General features: G+C 42.2%; 1 protein-coding gene across 5 annotated transcripts in view; it reads left to right on the top strand.

Moving 5' to 3' along the window:
• The window catches only part of NCK2 (NCK adaptor protein 2), a 205353-nt gene extending 201124 nt beyond the window's left edge, over positions 1–4229 (top strand). For all 5 annotated transcript variants that reach the window (XM_024204500.2, XM_024204491.3, XM_024204471.2 and 2 more), the window contains one exon: positions 2855–4229. In XM_024204500.2, the coding sequence (XP_024060268.1) occupies positions 2855–3049 (195 nt within the window). In that variant the 3' untranslated portion in view covers positions 3050–4229. The remainder of the gene's footprint in view (positions 1–2854) is intronic.
• The last annotated feature ends 20936 nt before the right edge of the window (positions 4230–25165 follow it).

Raw genomic sequence — 25165 nt, 5'->3', positions numbered from 1 at the left:
GTGCCCTTTGAAACTTCTGTGATCCGGCAGTCACAGAATTTTCTGCAGAATTCATCCCTTGCTGCAAAATCGTGCTCCAGAGTCTCAGCTTTTATTTTTTTAAATGAATGGTTCTAGTTCTTATGATTGTGAAGATGATCTTTGAAATCATGAACAGATTTGAAACCAATGCAGTGCAGAGAGCCTGCAACAATAGCTCTGAAAACTGTGAACTGCCCTATTCATCTCAGTCAGGGCCCATGGACTCGGCAGTTCCACAGCTTGTGCAGGCAAGCTTCTGATATTTTGTATTCAGTTTCCCTTCTTGGTCAAGACTGGTCTGCAGCTGCCTCTTGCTTTCCAGTTTTCCTCACTAGGGGGAGTTAATTGGATTACAGTGAAAACTGCACTGTTCCTTTGAGCTCAGGAAGGAGGGGGTTAGAGCCAGAGCTAACGTACAATTTATAGCCAGGGAGTGGTGGCGGGTGGGGGGGTGGGGAGGAAGAGAAAGGGGAATGGAATCTAAGAATTTATGCTGGCAAATAGAGCTGGTTGGAAAAATTCCAATGAAACATTGTTCATCAGAATTTGTGGATTCATTAAAAGCTAAATGTTTCACTGAGATGGTTCAGTTTCAGCAAAGTTCCAGTTGAACCCAGGCAGCGATCCGCTAGAACCCTGCCAGCTTGCCTGCCCAGCTCCTCAGCAGACCACATTGGAGGACTCTTTAGTAGAGAATTTAGAAAATGTTGGTTTTCATTCCTAATTGGAACAAAACTAAATTGTGAAATATCAAAATCCTCAATGAAACTGAATTACCATTCTCTGCACAGCTCAACTGGCAAGTTAGGCTGGCTGGGGAATAGTGCAGTAGCTGAAGCCCTTGGATCCAGGGAAATGAGATGTAAAACCATCTACAAGCTCTGCACTCCTGTCCTCCAAATTTCTTTGACACATGCGGACAGAGGGATGGCCTGAACCCGGCTGCTTGGACAGCATCACAGGAGCAAAGTCCCAGGGAGTGGAGTTGGGCTGCCTGGAGAGCATAGTGAAAACCCATCCACAAAAGAAGTCACTGTCAAAAATAATCTCTCGTGAACGTTATGCCAATACAAATTTTCAGTTAAAATAGCCATAGTTCTGTTTTTGTGTGGGAGAAAATGGGAATAAATGGTGTTTCGTGACAATGGAATAAATTAATGTTATTGTGGAATTTAGGGGTTGTTGCCACAGAAATTAGGAGTTGTTGCCACGTGTTGTGAACCTGGTCTAATTATGTCACTAAGTACACAGGACTTAGAATATAGAATGCATTCACAGTGATGTTTGTTTGATTTACCATAAGAGCTGTGATTATGTTCTGTACCAGAGACATTGATAGAAAAGTAAATTTAGGCCATGTCTATACTACAAAATTAAGTCAACCTAGCTTCCATCGGCATACAGCTGCCGCAGTAATTACATCGCTTGTGCTTTTCCACACTTTGCTCCTTGTGTCGGCAGTGTATGTCCTCACCAAGAGCGCTTTTATTGATTGTACTGTCCATGTGGGGCATTGTGGGACGGTTCCTGAAAGCCAGTAATGGTTGACGTAAGCAATGCAGTGTCTACACTGCTACTGCTTTGACCTAATTACTTCAACCTTAACTCTATGCCGCTTGTGGAGGTGGAGTTAAGTCGGCGTAGAGGGGCAGTTACATCAGCGAGAGCGAAATTTAAGTGTAGACTCTTCGATAATTATGTCGAAGTAAACTGCCTTGCGTCAATCTAACTCTGTAGCGTAGGTCAGATCTTAGTGGTATAGTCAGGTGGACATTCACTATGTAACTTTTGATTTATATAAATGTTGCTATCATTATTAAACATTTATACTACAGTAGAGCCCAACTTCAACAGTTGGGTCCAAAACTACTGGGAAGAATTTAAAGCGAGAATTGGTATTAAATTTAATGAACGTTCAATGAAATAAAAACTACAAATTGGAAGTTCACTCTTTTTTAAAAAAGAGTGTGTTGTCAATTGCTTTTAAAAATAGAGTGGCAGTAGGATGAAGAAGTGGCCAAATCACATGTGAGCGAGGGAAATGTAGACATGGAGAACATTTGCAGCCATTTATTTATGTTCACTTTAGTGCTATGTACTAAAGCAATCAGTGTGCTGGTACATGGAAAAAGTTGATAGATGTCAAAAATAGTAAATGGAATAGTTCTGTTTTATCTTTCAAATAATTGTTAAGTTTAAAAAAAATTGAATTTCACCGTATGTGGTTAGTATTATATTTGGGTGATTTGTATTGTAAATGTATATTCTATGTCCTATACTACTTTCTTAAAATGAAAATAAACAATAGCTGTTCCTCATATATTTTTTAACAAAGTTAAAGGGTGGAAAGTTTTTTCTTTTGTAACACAGAGCAGGAAAGGCCCTCTTGTGGTCATGATTTTTAAAAGTCGTGGGAATTTTCCCTTCTGTGCCTCACCTCAGCCAAGCAATATTGTAATAAGAAAATTGACTTTAGGGAGAGTTTATCGATAGAAAAAAACATACATGACACTAGTCTTTTTCTGTTCTTGTCATTCTTATGGTGCTAGTTTGAGCCAGTAAGTTTTGCACTATTTGCAATTTAGTCACTTGCTACGTTAGCCTATGTAGCTGGGGAGCTTTCCATTAACTGCACATATTAATAATGGGGGGAATTTATTTATTGAATAATAGATATTTGGATTTCTTAAGTAGCTAAAGTACCATACTGTGGAACAAAGAATAGAGTATGTTGTAGTTACTTTATATCACAGTTTGCTCCTTAAACCACAAATTTGTGTTTTCTCTTTGACCACTTTGCAATAATTCTTTTTTTCTCTCTCTCTTTCAACAGCCCAGTGACTTCTCAGTATCTCTAAAGGCATCAGGGAAGAACAAACATTTCAAGGTGCAGCTCGTGGACAATGTCTATTGTATTGGCCAGCGTCGATTTCATTCAATGGATGAATTGGTGGAACACTACAAAAAAGCTCCCATCTTCACCAGTGAACACGGGGAAAAGTTATATCTTGTGAAAGCACTTCAGTGACGTTGAAGATAGACTATGCCGCCTAGGCCTCTTATAACTTTCAAGCCTTAGGTCCTAATTCACTTTTATAGAGCAGAGCAATCTACTCCCTGAAGCAGGCTTAAAGAATGGGCTCTTTCCAAAGTGTTTGCTCTGTTGGTTGTTATTGTCCTTTTTTGGTTTGATTTTGTTTTGTTTGCCTATTTTATCTTTTCGGTTCTGTTAATCTCAGATGACCTCCCCTCAGGTTGAAAATTTCACTTAAATGGGCGTTGTAAGCACTCACTTTCATGCCTGAGTTCTAAACTCCCCTCTTCTGTGTACGTTTACATAGTTAGTTCCAATAAATGAGGGGTGTTTTCAATTCAAAACAGTGTTAATCTGTTCAAATTGCTCATGCTGACAGAACTGTTCATTTGAAAGACATCGGGCACAGTTTGAATGCACTGAAGCTGCAGCTAATTAAGTGAGATATAGTAGACATAACAGTTGTGGCAGTGAGTTCTGTAGCTATTTTGCTTACCAAGTAGTATATTACAAAAATTCCTAGTTCCTAGAAGCACTCTTTACACTGTACTCTGCTATTACATTGCCTCTTTAACTCTTTGTAAAGAGTACACTAATTAAAGCATTTTGTAATAGTACTTCTTAATCTACTATGGTAAGATTGTAGTAAAAGAAAACTATCTAGTGTATTTTGGTCTGTAATTGCAACAGAGAGGAATTTTCTTTTTTACATTGATTGCTAGAGAAAGAATCATTGAATTGTAAAGGCTGAATGTTTTGGTAATCTACAACCAAATGTGCCATCCACATAATGCTTTTTCCTCTTGCCCTTCTGCTTGTTTGAATTAAACAATTATGTATTTAATTCTCGAAGTAATATGTATCTGTAGCTGATTGTTGACACTAATACAGAAGATTAATAAAAACTGATCTTGGGGTGGGGTGGGCGGGCTACCAACACTATTCTATATATAGATATATATATATTTGCTTTATAGAGAAAATCTTCAGGGTTTACAGATTGGTGGGATTTGGTAGTAGGAGACACACAGAATGTTTATGAAGAAAATGCATTTTCTCTTTTCTTTACATTTAAACTCCTTTATGGTTTAAATATACAGTCTTGAGATGGCACATTCCTGAGATTGAAGAAGGGATCTTGAGATCTCAAATTCTTGCATACCCAGTTTTTTGGATATTGTAATAAAAAAGATATTATGTCAAGATGGAGTACTGGATTTATCCTTGAGTGGTAGTCATGGTGTTGGTTTAGTAAGGTGAAATAGTGTAAATATGGAATTTGTGTATTTTGAATTTGGTCTAAGAAGAAAAAAAATTGAGCAACATACTGTAGGTAATGAGAAATACTCTGTAATGTTTTCAGTATTGATTACTATGATGAGGAAGACCGTAAACTGCTTTAATGAAAATGCAAAAGGAAGCCATTTCCTAAGGCCTTCGCCTTTTGTTTTATTTGTTCTTTTATCTGTCATTGAAATATGATTCCCTCTTTACCCTGGGAATTCAGCCACTGACTGAGACTCTGTAATGTGAACAGGATTTACACCGGTGCAGCATGATTTGCTTTGATTTAAATCATCTTTGCTATGCACTTGCACAGGTGGCTGAAAACCCAGTGTAAGAAAGGCTTGAAAGAGGGTTAAAAAAAAACAAGATAAATTAATGGAGGATAGGTCCATCAATGGCTATTAGCCAGGATGGGCAGGTCTGGTGTTCCTAGCAGCTTTGCCAGAAGCTGGGAATGAGCAACAGGGGATGAATCACTTGATGATTACCTGTTCTGTTCTTTCCCTCTGAAGCACCTGGCATTGGCCACTGTCAGAAGACAGGATACTGGGCAGGATGGACCTTTGGTCTGACCTAGTATGGCCGTTCTTATGTTGAGGGGCAGACCCTGTTTTGGAAGTTTTACAAACCTATTGTTTTCTTATCACGCCTGTGAGTGCACGCTCGTGCTCTCTCTTCCCCCCCCCCCTTTTAGATTGCTTCATTTTTTCAATAGAATCTACTAGTAAAAATCAGACATCTGCTTGACTTTCTATAGGATAGCTCTGTAGTGGCACCACTGATTAAGAGTGACCCAGATCTGTATAGTTACATTGCTGTCATAAAGAGTCCTAATTTGTGGGCTGACATCTCCAGGCAGTGGCCAAATATTAGGAACATAGGAATTTCCATACCAAATTAAGGTTTTTTTATTCACCCTTCTCTGGATTCCTTCTATCTGGAGATCTAAACGAATACTATACTTTAAATGAGGGGATACCACAAGTTTATATAACGCCATCACAATCTTGGTGGTGTTTTCTATCCCAATCTTTATACATCCTAACATTGCTTGTTTTTGACTGCTGCTGTGTATTGAGCAGAGGTATTCATTGAGCTGCCTACAGTGAGAGGTTACAGTTAATTTATACCCCAGCAATGTTATATGAGTAGTTCATATTATTCTTTCTAATGAGTTTTAGCTTGCCTTTGTCAGTGCTGAATTTAATCATGCTGGTTTGTTGGGTCCCACAGCAGTTCCTCAGTCTCTTGTAGTCTGGACTGATATAAATAATTTTGTGTCTTCTGCAAGTTTTTCCACCTCACTGATTCCACTTTTTTACAGTTGTTTAATGATTATACTAAACAATACTGGTCCTAATAAAGATTGCTGGGATATTCTACTGTTAGAATATCTACTTTAGGAATAATTGGAAACTATTTCTGTTTCTCAGCCAGTTTCTACTCCCTGACATAACCTTTATCTGTCACTCCATGACTGCTTAGTTTCCATAACAGCCTCTTGTCAGAAGTTACTGGGGTTTGGTTTTGTTTTGTTTTTTAAGATTAAAGAAATTAATCCACTTGTTCTTCAGATCCTTTTTTCATTAACAGGGCTTAAAGAATTTTAGTAGATTAGAAAGACATGATTTTTCTTTACATAATCATTCTGGCTTTTCCAAATAATATCAGATTTTTCTAAGTGCATTTATTGTATTTTTAATTATTTCAACCAATTTTATTGGTGCTGCCATTTAATGTTTTTCTTGCCTTTCACTTCCTTTTTTTTAATTTAGTCATATGCACACCTTCTCTGAATCCATTAAAGTACACTGCTGTATCTAAATGCAGTAATAGTTCAAGGATTCTAATTTCCTTACTAGGGTCTTTTGGACTAGCTTCTTCTTTTCTTTTATTATTTGTTTGTTTTGTCATAGCACCTAGGGAGCCCTGGTCATTGACCAGGACCCCATTGTGCTAGTGCTGTACAAACACAATAAGAAATAGTCAAATCCTGCCCTTTCTCAATTTGAGTGTCAACGGTCTAGTATGATCTAGTATGGCATATTTGTAGTCTTATGGTTTAGAATTTATATTCCGTTGAATGGTCTTTTCCACTCAGAAATTTTCTCTCACAAGTTTCTGTGGATTTTTTTTAAATCTAGTGCTACGCCTCCACCCCTTTGCCTTATGCTGTTCATCTTGTATAATTTATTACTTGGTATAGTAATATATGCTATTGATTTTTTGCAGTCTACAATGTTTCAGTAATGCCTATTCTTCGAGTAGTGTCCCTGTGGATGCTCTACTTCAGTTTCACATGTACCTTGAGCCTTGATTGGAGATTTTTTGTTAGCAGCCTCCATTCAGCTCAGGCATGCACTCTATACAATCTTGTGCTTCACTCCAAGGGTATATAGGGCTGTGAGGGAAAACCACCCTCAGTTCCTTCTCTACTACGTTAGCCTGAGATGGAGCTGTGGCGTGTCCGCCTCATGTGTGCCTCAGCATGTTTGTCTTTAGTTAGTTCAGTTTAGTGTTGTCAGTCTAAAATTAATTACATAGCAGTAAGAGGTTTGAGATTTTTTTCCTATCCTTTTTTTCTGGGGAGCTTATTTGGCCTGGCTGGGCATGCCTGGCTCACCAGGTTTCAAACAGTGCATTTCTTGCCGGGAGGCTATCCCAATCACTGACAGCCACTCTAAGTGTATCCACTGCTTGGGAGAGTCCCATATCTCCCAGAAGTGTAATTTTTGGCTGGCTCTCAAATCTAGAGCATGGAAGAATCGGGAGACCAAATCGAAGCTGCTGGTGATGGAGCACTTCCTACACCCCAGGACATCTGTCTCTGGACAGATCTGGGGCCCCTTCAACCTCAGCTAAGGTCTCCCTTAAGAGGGGGATGGCCACGGAGGACCCAGGGAAGGTTCAGAAGAAGAACTCTGTCTCCCACCACAGGAACTGGTTTTGAAGAGGTCCCAATCTCCTCCTAAGTCTGTGGTGTGGGAGGCCTCAACCTGACTCAGTATCATGGAGGTGAAAGACTCTTCCTCTGGTATCGTCGGAGCAGGGAGATCCCAGAGCACTTCAGAAAAACACAGCTCTAGCAGACCCTCAGTACTGATTGTGAAAGACCAGGCGGTCCAAACACTTCTCTAAAATGGCACCGTCTACATCAAATTACCAATGGTGCCTTCCCACTTGTCTCCATCGGTACCAAAAAGGCTTTAAAAAGGGCTAACTTTTTGTATAATTATAGAAAAACAATTTTTTGGGGGGGGGAAATGGTTTCTGCTCCTAAAATTGAGTCAGTTTGCCCAAAAATAGATATTCTAGTAATCGGGTTTTTGGAATTTAGACTAGCAACTTGCTTGGCAAAAGCAACTGGATAGCTATTGATTATGATTTCTGTTCACTACTGGTCTAGGTTGTTTTGGACCAATAACCTAAAGTTGAAAGGATTTCTATGCCATTTTCAATCCCTGGTCCATCTAGTTTTTACCTCTTTGTCAATGTGTACAAGTCAATGTTTGTAAATTTTAATTTATAATTAAATTTAGGGCTTGTCTACACCGTGGAGGAATGCACACTACAGGGGTATGATTTCTGTAGAAATAACAGAGCATTGTTTTAAGTAATAAAAATATAGGATGGACTCAGGAATGATTTTTAATTATTTTACCTTTTTCTCCTATATAGGTTACTTTGTTACTTAGGTTGAATTTTTGCATAATAAGCCAATTCAGTGTATATTTTATAAATTTACAACAAGGGTTAAGCAAGCAGTTATAACACAAATGTAAATTTAAGTGAAATATGTTACTAGTTAAGTTAGCTTATAGTTTTGCTCACTTAATTTACAAAGGTACAAGTTGAGGTTACAATTGAGATTTAATCAATAATAAGTCAATGGTTCAATTTATCTGGCTTGCCAATTACTGCAGTTAGCAATTAAATCAAACTACAATGAGCAATTTGAGGAAAACAGTCCTCTTCAAATTTTATAGGAAGGTTAAGTGGAGAAGTTCTTCCCTTTGGCTTGAGCAGTTTAGCTCAGTGTCTGCTAGAGACAAGGACTGGTGCCTGCCTTGATTTTAGGGAAGTACTCTTAAAATAATTTCTTTATAGCTTCCTTTTGGCTACTTTTCTCCCATTAAGCTTCACTGTTCACAAGGATTACAGTAAGCTTGTTTTATTTAATGTATTTATCTCCCCACAATGCCTGCATCTTTCTGTGGCACAGACACCGTGATTTCTGAATTACCAGATTTATAGCAGTTTTAGAATGACACTGGTTTAATCTGGAGATCTTTCTGTTTCAATAACAGATTTATGGGTTTAGTATCTAGTTTGGGGAACAGTAACACAAAAAGAGACCCACGCACTAGTGGGTGTTAGAGCAATTTGAGATCCTCAAATTCCTCTACAGAAGGATTTTTCACACTTTCTCAAAGTCTCACATGATTGGTTTTAACTTGGAACAGGTTAATATTTACTGGTATCTTCATCAATTATAACATGTAATTTAAGCTTTCACATGTGATGGGCTTGATCTTTTCTCTCTTTTAGTTGCACTTTAGGCTGATCTCAGCCAGTGTTCTCTCTTCCTTTGGGTGGCCCGTCCAAGGAAGAGGAGAGCAGGACACCACTTTGGGTGTTGTGTTGATGGGAGAGAGGCCCTCCTTCTGTCTGCATAGTTGGCATCTTTTGTAGGGGTCATTGATTCCTCTACTCCATCCCAGCGGACACTCTTGTCCAATTAGGAGTTCCAGCATGTTGGTTATATCTCCTTGTGGACCAGTGACCTGTCACCTTAATCTTGGAGTTGCGTTGAAGATTCCATTCTAGCGTGTATGTGTCAAACCTATTTGTTGCTAACTGCAAACTGATATCTCTCGAAAACAGGACACAAGAAGATGCCATATGATAAGGAGTTGGTAGGCAAACTTCTACTTAGGTTCTAGATATAATGTCTTGATTGATTAAATAATTAATGGCTAGTCAGCATTCACTCATTTCAGCATATTCTTGTGACAGGAGATTAATTATGACACTTGCAAAGTAGTCTTAAGAATTGGAGATAGTGTTTAGGGCAAATCAGGGGCCTTATCCTAATAATCTTTTGCCTACATACCAAAAAGTTGCTTCAAGCATTCTTCAGAAATGCTGACATGAACATTTGGCCTACCAAAGTTACCCAGGCCTAAATCCAAATATGGCCTATGTTCCTTAATTTTTAAAGTGCACTAATATGTCGCATATTAATTGGTCTGCATAGATCCTACTGGTGCACACTAATAATTAAACTACTCATTTCACAGTGCTTACTATTGTTGGTAAAACGATTTAAGATGACTGAAAGGTGTATTGATTTGCAGAAGTAACTCAAGCTCTTAAACTATACCAGGAATTGTAGATTCTTATATACCTTTAAAAATTATTTGGTGTCTCTTAAGAAGTGAAAAATTCCATATAAATAGATTTTTTTTTTCCTCTTCATGCACAGTCCTGATTACTATTACAGCTGACCTGTTCCATTACAAAAGGCTAAAGGCTCTGTTGGAGGGAGAGGAGAGTCAGAATTGTTTATCCTAGCTTCATTGCTTGTTACTGTTCTGTAGAGGAGTGTTTTAGGTAACAACACAATTGTGCACTGAGAACTTCAGAAATGTATATTCCTGTGTAGCAAATCTCAATCCAATATTTACTTAATAGGTGAGCTACATTGTACAGTAATGATGTCTGATACTTGCAGAATCCTGTGAAATGAGCATATTACAAAAGCAGTAGGTTAATTCCCTCACTGCTGATTAGTAGAACCAGGCAGTGTGTACATTCAGATCTAGAACTACATCTGATTTAAAATCCAACAAAGAGTGCAGTTTGTGGACAGAAAGGGACAGGACATGAAATATAGGTGTTTTTTTTTTCTTTTTAAGTAATAGTTTCAGGTACCACACTTGTCCCAGAGACCTCTTGACAATTTTTGTGATTTTAAAATTGTTTTCCTTTATATTAAAATGGGTTTTCTCTCCCGTTGCTGTGTGAAATATCCACACAAAGAGACGAGGAAGCTGATTTTACCACAGAAAATTAATGATTCACAACAAATTGGAAAAACAGATTTTTGTTCCTGTCATTTCTTTCAGTTATGATAATATCAATGTTAGCTATAGGAGTAGGAGGTTAAAAAAGTAGACGAAAGTATGATTTTTACATTGACAGGAAGATTATCCCCCAGCTGTGGATGTCCATATCAATGGATGCTTCTGTTATCTGAGAAAAAAACTACAGGTAAGAAATATTTTTTTTCTCTTTGCTTGAACAAGTCTTGTATGTGGACTTTGACATCTGATATTGTGGTGGTATTTCCATATCAATGTGGTTTGGAAATTAATATGTCAAATTCTAAACCTATTGTTACCTGTGGACTCTTCTCTTAGTGGAGAATTAGATCTGCCTCTCAAGTGATTTATTCTGCTGTCTACAAGGTAGATCTTGTTCCCTTGTCCCCTATTCTGACAATGACCACCAACTCCATTCACTGGATCTGAGGGTTCTAGGCCTGAAGAAATGATGTCAGTGTTCACGTCAAGATACAGGAATGGTGATAGTTCTCAGAAGGGGAGAAGATAGGCTATTTAGGTCTCACTCCAGGAAACAGTTGCAACCCACTTTTGTTTCTGAACAGCCAGAATTTTCCCTCCTTCACAGCATATCAGATCAGCATCCTCTTATAAATTAGCCAGTCCTCATGTAACACCCACTGAAATAAGTCTCCTCGCTGTAATTGAAGGTGTAGTGGAGAATAATGGACCACACTAAAAGATTTTATTTTAAATTTTGATTTCCAGCGTTGAGTTCAGCACAATAGTAATTAGTGCTGTGAAGAACTCCTTGAGTGGAATAGTGAGAACTATTCACATCCTTGCAGTATTTGGGCCTTAGCTGAGATGAAAACAGGAGACAGCAGCACTGATAGTTTGGGACTGGGGATACAAAGGTTAAGACAATTTGAGGGGGGGGGGCCCTTGGGAGAGTAGTGTAAATGTCCTGTGGGTTTCATAGAAGAGTTTTGCTTATTTTCATTTAAATATATACGAAAGTAGTTTATAAACCTTGCATAAGTGAGAGAGGAGGGCTTACAAATAGGTTCTATGCATAGGAGCTGCATGAGAGAAAGCAGACATTCAGGCCATGTTAAAAAAAAATCACACTATTGTAGCAATATCAATGTTGTTATATTGCTGTAAGTCCTTAATACAGCTGCTTCACTCCAGCACAAAGTGGGGTTTGCTTTGATGTTAACAGATGAAGCTACACTGGTGTAAGCCCCGGTTTGAGCTGCAACGGCACATCTAGTTCCACTAGTATGAATTTCCTTAATGTGGACAGGAATTTGCTCCCTACCTTGAGCAAAGACAACAAGGTAGGGAGCAAATGTGAACTGAAGAAAGTGATAAAATTCCTATTTTAGGGAAAGTTATCATATGTTCTATACTACCTGTCCTCGGGAGCCAAAAAATCTTACCACGTTATTGGTGAAACCGTGTTATATCGAACTTGCTTTGATCCGCCGGAGTGCGCAGCCCCGCCCCCCTGGAGCACTGCTTTACCTCGTTATATCCGAATTTGTGTTATATCAGGTCGCGTTATATCGGGGTAGAAGTGTATCTAATCAGAAAAAGTTACCCTCTTTAAATTTACCTCTTTAACTGAGGGTTTCTTTGTTTTATTTTATCCCACCCTTAACATTTCTTTTAATGTAGTTTGTTATTTATCTAAGATTAGATTTTTAACAGTAAATGTCGGTAAACATCAATTTCACTATATGCACACAAACCAACAAAGGCTAATTCCATCGATAAGAATCAAAATATACAGCTATGCAAAGTAAGAAAAATGCTGCTTGAGAAGTTATTAGAGTTTGATTTAAGGATATTTACTTTATATATTTTGATATGTGATGTTGACAATTTGTGTTTTAATGGTTTAAACCCTTCACTTTTTGGATCTCAGTGTCCATTTTCATTAAGTAGTCTGACTGCCCCCATTGTCTGATCCTCCCATATTTTCCCGCAACTGTGCAAATTAAAATCAATAAAAACAATTTAAAAGCTTAAAACTCTTAATTTTGTGCAACTGTGAACATTTAAATTGATAAATTGAAAAAAAGTTTAAAAATAAGTATTTATATTACGAGTCAAAATTATAAAAAAACTAAAATAAAATTTCCAAGCCTATTTATATCCAAGATGATGCTGACAGCACTTAGCTCCATAAGAGGCAGGAGTAGTTCATAGAAATTGCTGAATCAACCTCCAGCAGAAATGTTATGTGCTGTAGGGAGATTGTTAATCAGTTATTTTCAATTCTTTTTCCCCATTAGATCAGCATCTGGTGCCAGTATTGCCATTGTTGGGCTACTCTGTGAATTTCAGTTGGTAAGATACTGAGTCACTTCTCCCAGTAATAGCTAACATAGGCCAGACTTGCTAATTTTTTCCAGCATGTGTCCTTGAAAACCTTGTACTGTGGAATTCATAACGGTTTCAGGGAAATTTGTGGTCCAGTTTTTACTTAAATTCCTAATGCAGTATAGCACAGATACTATAAATCTAGTTAATCCTTTGATGGAAATTAGGGTATCCTCTTGTGATAATGGGAGAAGATTCTGACCATCTAGAGTGTCTAGGCTTAATAATCCCAACCCAAGTCTTCTGACCATGTTGATTATCTAGTCCGTGATAACCTCTCAAATTTGTTTCAATATTATAACTGTACTTTGGGTTTTAAGTGTCCATGAATGAATGTGCATATTTGTATATTCACTCCCACCACCAAAATGCGCCTACACACGTCTCCCTCTGGCAAGCATACTAGTTTCCTGCAAATTAGCACAATTGTATTGATATTTTGTGGAAAACCTGGGATATTTTGTGTGCTTAAAGCTGAAGGTTTCATTGAATACAGGCCCAATGGGAGATAAATTTATTTGAGATATTTTCACAACTTTAATGAGCAATATTTTGAAAAATACAAATCAAAGATATTTTTCCAGTTTCTGCTACTCTATTGGAAGAACAAGTACTTTGTACTAATGGGATGAACCATGCACATTCATTAGAACAGCAGCAAAGAAAGGCAAATTGCACCAGCCTCTAAATCAAATAATTTTGTAAGTAATGTTAGCCATGTAACTCCGAAAGAGTAGGGAAGCCAGTGTTCATCCTCTTAATAACACACAGGAAGTAGAGTAACTTCTGATGAGGTGAAAGTACTGCTTTCTAAGGCCTGGTCTACACTAGGCTTTTATGTCGACTTTAGCGCCGTTATATCGAATTAACCCTGCACCCGTCCACACCAGGAAGCCATTTAGTTCGACATAAAGCTCTCTTTAAATCGATTTCTGTAATCCTCCCCAACGAGAGGATTAGCGCTAAATTCGACATGGCCATATCGAATTAGGCTAGGTGTGGATGGAAATCGACGGTAATAGCTCCGGGAGCTATCCCACAGTGCACCACTCTGTTGACGCTCTGGACAGCAGTCCGAGCTCGGATGCTCTGACCAGCCACACCCCCGGGAAAATTTGAATTCATTTTCATTTTCCTGTCTGGGCAGTTTGAATCTCAGTTCCTCTTTGGACATCGAGGGGAGCTCAGCAGCAGTGGCAACTATGCAGAGCTCTCCAGCAGAGATGGCCGTGCAATCTAGTAGAAAGAGGGCCCCAGCATGGACTGATCGGGAAGTCTTGGATCTCATCGCAGTGTGGGGCGATGAGTCCGTGCTTTCAGAGCTGCGCTCCAAAAGAAGGAATGCTAAGATCTACGAGAAGATCTCCAAAGCCATGGCAGAGAGAGGCTACAGCCGGGATGCAACGCAGTGCCGCGTGAAAATCAAGGAGCTGAGACAAGGCTACCAAAAAACCAAAGAGGCTAACGGACGCTCCGGATCCCAGCCCCACACATCCCGTTTCTACGAGGCACTGCATTCCATCCTGGGAGCGGCCGCCACCACTACCCCACCCCTGACCGTGGACTCCGAGGATGGGATCATGTCCGCGGCCGGTTCCTCGTCGGACATGACAGCGGACGGGGAAGATGAAGAAGGAGATGAGGAGGACGAGGCAGTCGACAGCGCTGGCACCGCTGATTTCCCCGACAGCCAGGAGCTCTTCATCACCCTTACCGAGATCCCGTACCAACCGTCCCCATCCCTTACCCCGGACACAGAATCAGGGGAAGGATCAAGCAGTAAGTGCTGTAAACATGTAAACATTTATTTAAAACAGAACGGTAATATTTATACTATTAACAATGTACATTTATAAAAGTTCTGTAAACTAGTAAAAAAATAATCAGGTACAAAACAGGAATATTTACAAAGGTAACAAATGGGTTTTCATGATTTCTCTGTCTTAGGCTCTTCTCAATTTAGTCCCAAGTGTTTTAAAAAATTTTCACAATGTCCGTTACTCCATGATTCCCAGGCCCAAGACGCTCCACTCCATAGTCCCAGTGCACCTACGCGAAAATCCGGTCAATGTGGCCGGGGATCGACGAGAAATCCTCGTAGGAGAACTCCTCGTAGGTCTCGTGGAGGTAGAGCTCAAGCCTGTTGATCAGGTTCCGGGGTAGGACGATCTTAGTGGGCCCTCCGTGGTAGCAGACATGCCCCCTCCACGCCACAATCAAGTACTCCGGGATCATGGCCCGACATAGCATGGCGGCATACGGCCCCGGTTTCTGCATGCTTTCCCGCAGCATGCGTTCTCTCTGGGTGTCCGGGATCCTCAGGAGGGTGATGTCGCTCATGACGCCCTGCTTTGAATTAGGGAGGGGAATGTTAGTATTGGGACTGCTTTACAGCCACGCGGTGGAGGGAGAGGGGCAGCATACACGGATCTTTCCCTGGGACAGCCGCGAGGGGGTGGGACAGGGGCAGAGTTGATGCTGTCCTGATTGCTGGCAGCAGAGACTGGCATTGCTTTCAATGTGAAAGGAGGCCAGTGCTACTGCTGGAGTTTTAAGCAGCCACAAGTCTGCGGCTTACCATTATTGCCCGCTCCAGAAGTTCAGGTCTCCAGCCACGCTTCTCTGAACACTCCAAGACCTCCGCAAGTCCACAGGCACTGAAGGCGACGGCCGAAAATTCGACCTTGTCCTGAGTGCGCATGTGAGAGGTGCAGTGCATGGTCTTGTTCACAGAGAAAGACTAGGTTCTTTGTATACAATTTCATTTATCTGTCTCAGGAATTCACTCCCTTTTCACAATTCACACAGACACATCTGCGACTGTCTCCCAACCCAGCCTGTCAGCACACTCCCAGAGGCTAGCGCAGATTAGGCGGAGGAAGAAGAAGACGCGTGAAGACATGTTCTCAGAACTAATGGGATGCTCCCGAGCCCAGGCAGCCCAGCAGACACAGTGGAGGGAGAACTTGTCACAAATGCACCGAGCAGTCATGGAACGGGAGGAGAGGTGGCGTCAGGAGGACCAACAGGCTACTGAAAAGCTGCTTGGACTAATGAAGGAGCAAACGGACACGCTCCGGCGCCTTGTGGATGTTCTGCAAGACCGGAGGCAGGAGGACAGAGCCCCGCTGCAGTCTATCTGTAACCGCCCTCACCCGCCACCAAGTCCCACACCACCCTCACCCAAACTCCAAAGAAGGAGGGGCGGCAAGGGCCGTTAAAACTTTCAGTCAACCCCTGCAGACTGCTCTAGCACTAGAAGGCTGACATTCCCCACAATTTCATAAGTCCTTTCCTACCCACCTCACACAAGCCCCCGTCCAAGTTTCACCCCCCACGTTTCATGTCTGGTTCGCAATAAAATGTTTGTTTCTCTCCATTACTGTTTCAGTCAGGTTCTTTTGAGGGAGAGTCTGTCTGGAGGGGGGGAAGGGGCTTGGTAATTGGGCAGGACAGTGACCTTTAGCAGGGTACAGAGGCGGTGTCAGGTCCAGCATCAGGACACATACACAGTGCAGTCACTGGTTACCCTGGTCAGTCTGGGAGATGTTTTTCATGTTCTCCATTGAAATAACCAGTCCACCAGTGCGGAGCCTGGCATTCCGGGAGTTTAGAAGCATCATTTGCATCAGAACACTGAACCCGCCCCCCGCCACAGTCTGCGTCCCCGGTTTAAAATATTCCCGCGAAAACAGCAACACAGACAACGGTGTTCATTAACAAAATCGAAATGATTTTATTTTTTGGGACGGGGAAGGGGGTGAAGGGGGTATGTAACTGGAGAGGATAGTCAAAATGAACTGGGTAAAGAAACGGGGGCAGGTTCAGCTTTTCTGTCCACAAACTGAAAAGTCACTGGTTGCCCTGCTCACTCAGGAACCTAGCTTTCAAAGCCTCCCGGATGCACAGGGCGTCCCGCTGGGATCTTCTAATGGCCCGGCTGTCTGGCTGGACGTAATCAGCAGCCAGGCTATTTGCCTCTAGCTCCCACCCCGCCATAAAGGTCTCCCCCTTGCTCTCACACAGATTGTGGAGCACACAGCAAGCTGCAATAACGATGGGGATATTGGTTTCACTGAGATCACAGCGAGTGAGTAAGCTTCTCCATCTCCCTTTGAGACGGCCAAAAGCACACTCCACCACCATTCTGCACTTGCTGAGACGGTAGTTGAACAGTTCTTTTTCTGTGTCCAGGGCGCCAGTATAGGGCTTCATGAGCCAGGGCATTAGCGGGTAGGCTGGGTCCCCGAGGATGACTGTAGGCATCTCCACATCCCCAAGAGTTATTTTGTGGTCTGGGAAGTAAATACCTTCCTGCAGCCGTCTAAACAGACCAGAGTTCCTGAACACGCGAGCGTCATGAACCTTGCCCGGCCATCCGACGTAGATGTTTGTAAACCGTCCCCGATGGTCCACCAGTGCTTGCAGCACCATTGAAAAGTAGCCCTTTCTATTGATGTACTGGCTGGCCTGGTGGTCCGGTCCCAGGATAGGGATGTGAGTCCCATCGATAGCCCCACCGCAGTTTGGGAATCCCATCGCGGCAAAGCCATCTATGATGACCTGCGCGTTTCCCAGGGTCACTACCTTTGGGAGCAGTACCTTCACGATTGCCTTGGCTACTTGCATGACAACAACCCCCACGGTAGATTTGCCCACACCAAAGTGGTTCGCGACTGACCGGTAGCTGTCCGGCGTTGCAAGCTTCCAGAGGGCTATGGCCACTCGCTTCTGGACAGTGAGGGCTGCTCGCATGCGGGTGTCCTTGCGCTTCAGGGCAGGGGACAGCAACTCACAAAGTTCGAGGAAAGTCCCCTTCCGCATGCGAAAGTTTCGCAGCCACTGGGATTCATCCCAGACCTGAAGCACTATACGGTCCCACCAGTCCGTGCTTGTTTCCCGGGCCCAGAATCGCCGTTCAACAAAATCCACATGCCCCATTGCCACCGTGATGTCCTGGGCGCTGGGGCTCGTGGTTTCTGACAGCTCTGTGCCACTCTCCGACTTCAGGCTCTCACGGCGGTGCCGTAGCCTCCTCGCCCGATTTCTCTGCATCTGCCTCAGGGAAAGGTGTATGATAAGCTGCGAGGTGTTGAGAACGGCCACAAGTGCAGCGATGGTCGCAGCGTGATCCATGCTCGCAGTGCTGTGGCGTCCGCGCTGTCACTGACCAGAAAAGTGCGCGAACTGATTTCCCGCCGGCGCTTTCATGGAGGGAGGGAGGGCGTTAGTGACGGACGGATGACGACAAATTTTTTTTACCCAGAAGGCATTGGCGGCTCGACCCAGAATTCCGATGGGCAGCGGGGACTGCGGGAACTGTGGGATAGCTGCCCACAGTGCACCGCTTCCAATATCGACGCTCGCCCCGTTAGTGTGGACTCACAAAGTCGAATTACTGTCCTTAGTGTGTCCTTAGTGTGGACACACACGTTCGACTTTGCAATATCGATTCCACATATTCGATTTAAGTAAAATCGAATTACCCTCGTAGTGTAGACATACCCTAAGGGTATGTCTGTACTACCCGCCGGATCGGCGGGCAGCAATGATCCAGCGGGGGTCAATTTATTGCGTCTAGTCTATCGACCCCCGAGCGTTCTCCCGTCGATTCCTGTACTCCAAGAGAGAGAAGCGCAGGCAGAGTCAACGGGCGAGTGGCAGCAGTCGACTCACCGCAGTGAAGACACTGCGGTGAGTAGATCTAAGTACGTCAAACTTCAGCTATGTTATTCACATAGCTGAAGTTGCGTAACTTAGATCAATTTTCCCCCTGCCCCCCAAGTGTAGACCAGGCCATATTGGCAATATGTACCACTCCCCAGCCTTAACAGAATTAAAAAACAAACACAACTTCTGAAGTCTCTAAACCTCTAAAACCAAAATGTGTAATTATATTTATAGACGTAGATATAGATATTTAAAAACTTAAAAGCAGAGGAAGAAAAACAAGGGCACACCTCACACAGGCATTCAATGTATTTTCATATTTAATGCTTTGTGCTAGATTTGATGGCACTGGAGACTGAAATCTACTATTCTTTCTGTAAGGCAAATCCACAGAGTCTGACACTGGGTCTTCATTCTAGGTGGTTGAGCTCCCTTCTTTCTTACCTACCCTATACTCCATTCCTTACCATGTGTCTCTGTCCTTTTTCACTCCCCCCCTACTGGCTGCTTGTCCTTTTTGCTCTCTGTTCTCTCATTTACATTTTGTCCCTTACGTTCTTTTCTCCTGCCCCCACTTCTTCCTTTTCTCTTCTGTGGTTCTCAAACCTACCCAATCCTTTACTTTCTCCTTTGATCTTGACCCTTCTTCGATCTCCATCCTTATGGTCTTTGGATTCCTACCCTACTGTTCCACTCCTCCAGATGTGTATTTTGTGCAGAACTGGAATGGTTTCTGTGCCTGGCACTCTGCTGCTTTGCTTCAGGTGGAGTGGAGAGCTGAGCAGCTGCACTGAGCCAGCAGATGTGACAGTACGAAAGCAGCATTGATCCACACTCCTACCACACATCAAGTCTGTTTTGTCCCTACCCCCCACTTCTCATAACCCAAGTAATCTCTTGGAAAGTGATTTTAGATGCCTCAATATTTGGGTGTCAATGTCAGATACCTTGGACCTGATTTTCAGAAGAGCTAAGCAGCCCCAATGCCAACTGAAGCTGGAAGTGGGAACTGCAGGTGCTCAGTACCTCTGAATATCAGACCCAAATTGTCTCAGATTGGGCACCCAAAAATGGAGGCATGTTTGAAAATTGACTGCATGTGTTTGGAGAGAGGGTGTTTTTCTTTGCAATTGTCAGGTGGTAACTTCTGCTGAGGAGGCAGCCAGGTAAAGCAGAAGAGCAGCCCCCATGAAAGTTGGGGTTCAGCAGTGGCCGTTTTCAGGAAGCGGCATGGTTTTGCTTGAAGCAAATTGATGCAAAGTTAGCCTGACCAAAGTGTAGGCATTGTACTGGTATATAAATAACTTGAAAACCATTGTGTTATTGTAAAATGACAGTACATTGGGATTATTATAATTATAGTGTCTGTTAATGCAGAAAAAATAAATAAACCTCCATTCCGAAGGCTGAAACTGTAAACAAAATCCTGTAATTAAAAATATATCAACCCACATACAAAAGGAAGGAACAATGCAAACCAAAAAGAGGAGTACAAAATAATTACTATATACCGTACAGTATTGATGGAGAACAGACAAAAGAAGCCATGTAGTGAAGGGATGATGGTGACAGATATGCTGTTAGTAATGTGCCAACCCAACTGAATGTGGCTATACTTATGGTCACGCTGATGAGCCAGAGGGGAGTTAAAAATGACTGCACAAAACCATTGTTAACAGGGCTGGCCTTTGAGGTCCAAGGAGGGGAATATTGCATTTCATTTTGAAAAGTCTAGCCTTTTTCCTTGCAATGATAGCTGTGGGGACACAAACTGGATATATGCAGAGCAGTAGAATTGAAAAGTGCATGCAGCAGCTCAGCTCCACTTCTGCAGCAGGAAGCTGGGGATGCCTAAGGAATCTTTCTGTCTCCAGTACACAGATACTTTTTATTTATTTAAATGATTTAGTTAAGTTTTGATATATTTCAGAATTAGCTTTCTAACCCTTCCCAGAATCCTTACTCCCCCCCCCCCCCCCGCATATCACAGTAGACAGAACCAATATACATTTGAAAATTTTCAGAGGCCTGCCCCAAACCGCAAAGGCTGGCTTTCTTTATTGCAATTTCCTGCCCTCTCTGAAGCTAGCTCTGAACTGGCTGCTGCTCGCACAAGTAGCTGCCATGTTACAGTTGTGGCCACAGTGGTTGTGCTATGGTAGCTGCTCTAGAGAGACATTACTCCGCTACCAGAAGTACACTGGGGGGGCATCATATAGCCCTTATTTATTGCTCCCTGTTAGCTGTTCCAGAAGTGCATGGGGGAGCAGGAAAGAGGTCCTGTTGAACTGAGTAGTAATCTTGCAAGTCATCTCTCAACACTGATGCATGCCCTGCCCCACCCTGAGCCCCAAGTTTAAAGGGTTTGACAATTTGAAAGAACTTGGACCTTCCTTTCCACACATCAGCTCTTCCCATCTCCACAGAAAACAGGATTTCCCAGCCAGCCCCCAACACACACACACCAAGGCATCTGTTTTTTCCATCCACACCCCAGCTGACCATCCAGCCCACCCCCAGTGGCCACCCAAGAGCTACCCAACAGCCACTCTACAGCCAGAGCAGAATCTGCTTATCACCCCCATTGTTGGTCTAAAGCAGTGTTTCTCAAACTGGGGTCGCCGCTTGTGTAGGGAAAGCCCCTGGCGGGCTGGGCCAGTTTGTTTACCTGCCCCGGCCGATTGCGGCTCCCACTGGCCGCGGTTCGCCGCTGCAGGCCAATGGGGGCTGCTGGAAGCAGTGGCCAGTAAGTCCCTCGGCCCGCGCCGCTTCCAGCAGCTCCCATTGGCCTGGAGCGGCGAACCGCGTCCAGTGGGAGCCGCGATCAGCCGGACCTGCGGACGGGGCAGGTAAACAAACCGGCCCGGCCTGCCAGGGGCTTTCCCTACACAAGCAGCGACCCCAGTTTGAGAAACACTGGTCTAAAGAATAACCTATGGAGAATCTACCTGGAGCAATCTCAGTGAGGTACAGGAGAGCCAAAGGTGGGGATAGAATTTTGGATTTGGAAGGTGATGGTGGAAGGCTTGATAAATTTCTGAGGTCATAGGGTTTTTTTTAAAATAAAATATATAAATGGCTTAATTGACTAACTTCTTGTAGTCTTCTTTGAAGAAAAGTGTGTTAAGGAGGGACTTGAATGAGGACAGTGTAGTGGCCTTGCTGGCCAGCTCATCTACAAAAGTTCAGTTTATAATGTACTACATTATCAGCATCTGTATGTGTGACATTGTCGAGGGTACAATCTGGACTGACGAAAAGCTGTGTCCCCTCAGTTCTCCAACCAGGAGTGCCTTTACACTGCTTTGCTGTGAGAGTGACCACTCCTAGTCCACTCTCACACAGCCTCCAGCATGTAAATTACTCCCATTTATATTGTATGAGTGCTGTAGCCAGTCACTCAAGAATTACTCTGCAACACCAGCAAATTCCCAGTCCCAGACATTCCCCCAGAAATGTATGTCTTGTGCTGCCCAGCTCTCTCTTGGACAGTATAAGCTCATATGAAGTCTGTCATTTCATTAATAGAAGATGATATGCACAAATCCTGTTATCCTGAATGGAGTTTCCCGAACACTTCAAAGACACTGGTTTAAGTAAAACAACAAAACAAATTTATTAACTACAAAAGATAGATTTTAAGTGACTACAAGTAATGAGGCATAAAAATCAGAATTGGTTACAAGAAAATAAAAGTAAAATGCAACTAGTACTTAACAAGCTAAGTGAATTCAAAGCAAAGGTCTCTCTCACCACGTTACAGCAGTCTTACTGGCTGAATTCCTTTGTCGGGATCCCTCCCCCATTCCAATGCTGCTTTCTTTGTTCTTCAAGTATTGTCAATATGAGTAGAGAAAGAGGGAGTGTCTGCTCCCCCATTTATAGCTTTTTCTCTTCTTTGAGCATCATCTCCAACTGAGGTTCAGGAGACTGGAAGTCTGTGTGAACGGGAACTCTCAGCTGTTCCTTTAACAAGATGTAGATTTTTGCCCACATCCTCTTTCCTGCCAAAGAATGGCCAGTTACTCAGGTGATGGTTCATTTGATTTTGTTGACACTTGGTTGAGGCATTGGCTAGCCTTTTGTCTCTGGGGAACTGGTTTGTGACTGCTCTCCAGCCTTGTAACATACTCTTGGAAGGGGAAAGAGTGAGGATCAGGACTGGTGCTTCCAAAAATTTCAACCTGCATTACCTCCCAACGTCTAAGAAACCTTACTAGTGACAGACAAACTCTCTGTTGCTCTGGGCGGAAGTAAAAAATGGAGATGCCCTCCCACCCTTCTGGTTTGTTCCAGCTGAAGTCAAGAAGTTTAAACAAGTTTTTAAAATTGATGCAATGCCAATCTTGTTTACGTGATTACAGAGTCATTCACTGGGCTAACAAACCATGTAACTGAGCTTAATGAAAATGGGAACATTGAATGAAAATACTGTATCCTTTCAGAATGTTGCCCTGTTGTTTAATGTTGCCCCAGAATTTTGCCTGTCTGGCCCACGGAGGACTCCATCATGTCTCCTCCCCTCCCCAGCACACTAACTGAAAACCAAGGAAACTGACTTGTCCTCAAGCCTTCTCCTAGTAAACAATGTACAGTACATGTTTGCATGTATCTAGTACATACTCATATACCAAATATGTGTGCAGTGCAAGTCTGGCAATGTGTTTTTGGTACTATTATGCAAGTGAAAACACTAAACTCCTAAACCATAAATCTGTTTATTACATTTGTAACTATGCTTTGTATTTCCTGTCACACATTATACAGTTTAGCACATAAGAGTTTACTTAATATTTTGAAGATGTGCTTGCTAGACTTGTAACTACCACTTTGTACTCACTGCTGTATTACACATCTAGTACTATGGGTTTATATCCCTTAATTGACTGTTTGTATTGGACTTTGTTAATATTGCAGTATTTAATGGACAGTAGGCTTAGATGTGGAAAGGGGAGCTGAATTTATCACAGCCTTTACAAAGAGTTTTAAATCATTACACAGTACGCATTAACAATTTATTTTGTATTTTTTCTAACGGCCTGAACCAAAGCACACTATAATTAATGGAAAAATTCCCACTGACCTCAATGGGCTTTTGATCAGACCCGAATACAGTTCAAGGTTCACGCGACCTTTGTTTGACATCAGAAAAAGTACAGGCACTTACCTCTAGGAGTTTGAGGCCTAGCTTCAGAGGAAGGAGAGGATTGGAAATGTAAGCCTCTGAACTGCTAGAAAAGCTGACTGAGTTGCATATATGCAGTTCCCAAACTATCACAAGTGTATTTCAGCACTCTCATGGAAGGATAAAATTCACAGATCTTTGGTCACAAATCTGCGAAGATCATCATCTTAAAGCAGATTTCATGGTTACTTTGACATTCACTGCTTGCGTGCTGTTTAACTTTCAAGTTTTTTCTGGTTCAGGAATCCTGCGGCCTTTTCAGAACCATCCAATTATTAAATCATTCAGTTCTCTTGTTCTAAGTTTTTCTTTGACTTATAATTTTCACCAGCAGCCTTGCTAGACTCAGTCTCAGATAATACAAGGTGCGTTTGTGCTGGGCAAAGGACTCCAACCTTCTGCTAGCAAAGATATTTTAAGGAATAGTACATCTCTTCTGGACTACAAGCCTCGGATCAGGCAAAAACACGATTTGTTAGTTTCCGATTTCCTTTGGTTCTTGCTGCCTTTTGGATACAGTCCCAACTGTGCAAGACTGATATAATAGCACTGTGTCTGGGCTCTAGTATTCCCATCACACAGGGATTCTGTATGTGAACTCTGCCTCTAATGAGCTGTCTTTAATAATAAACACTGTAGAAATTATGGAATCATGGGATAAAAGGGAAATCATTCCCCTTCGCTGCATAGTTGGTTTGCTGAAATTGCCAACAAAGGCACCAGTTGTGGTGGTGGTTTCTGTGGTGTGGACATGTCCATGAGGAACTACATCGAGACCATCGACTATTCCACATAAGCCACTGAGCACCTGTCACTCAGCTGTAACAGTGTTCTTTCAATTTAGATCCAGACCAAATTTGTGCTTGTGAGGGGTATATAAATCCCCTGAATCATCCAGTCTCCCTCTTATTGTATGTGTATAGATTTCAAACAGGAGGAGGGAGGTGCTTTCATTCACTGGTGGTGGTGGAATTACACTTTGCGGTGAAGAAGGAAAAGCTGGTTGTGTTGCAAATGGGACATTTAGTGGCAGCTGAAAACCTTAGATGATGGTTCACACTGTTTCAGCATGTGTCAGACAAGTCTAAAAGCTTTCTCCTTGAGGACTGAATGTGCTATTGACTAATTAAATATTTCACCAACTTAGGCAGTTGGAGGTTGTTTAATTAAAATGGAGTAGGTAGCACATATTACATCAAACATTTATTTTAATGCTGAAAACTTGGGAAATGAGAATTAATAGATTCATGCAGGAGTGTACTTACAGGGGATTAATGACTTCTGGTAAAATGGTGATTTTTCATTTGAATACATTATTCTGAGTGTGTACATTGAATGCAAAAAAAAAAAATGACTAAGAAGAAAAATTGGAAGCAAGGAAAGCTAGAGCTGGATTGTTTTCTTTGCTTTCGTGACCTGGAATAAAATCCTGGGCTGAAGCTTCAGATTGGATTATGATCATCATTATGGCCCTGCAGAACCTCACCTGGAGCCTTATGCTCAATTTTTGGT

The sequence above is a fragment of the Terrapene carolina genome, unplaced genomic scaffold (genome assembly GCF_002925995.2).
Source record: "Terrapene carolina triunguis isolate 2854851 unplaced genomic scaffold, T_m_triunguis-2.0 Scaffold21, whole genome shotgun sequence".
Classification (NCBI taxonomy): Eukaryota; Metazoa; Chordata; order Testudines; family Emydidae; genus Terrapene; species Terrapene triunguis.
The sequence above is the reverse complement of the archived record's forward strand: the minus strand, read 5'-3'. Positions and strand labels throughout refer to the sequence as shown.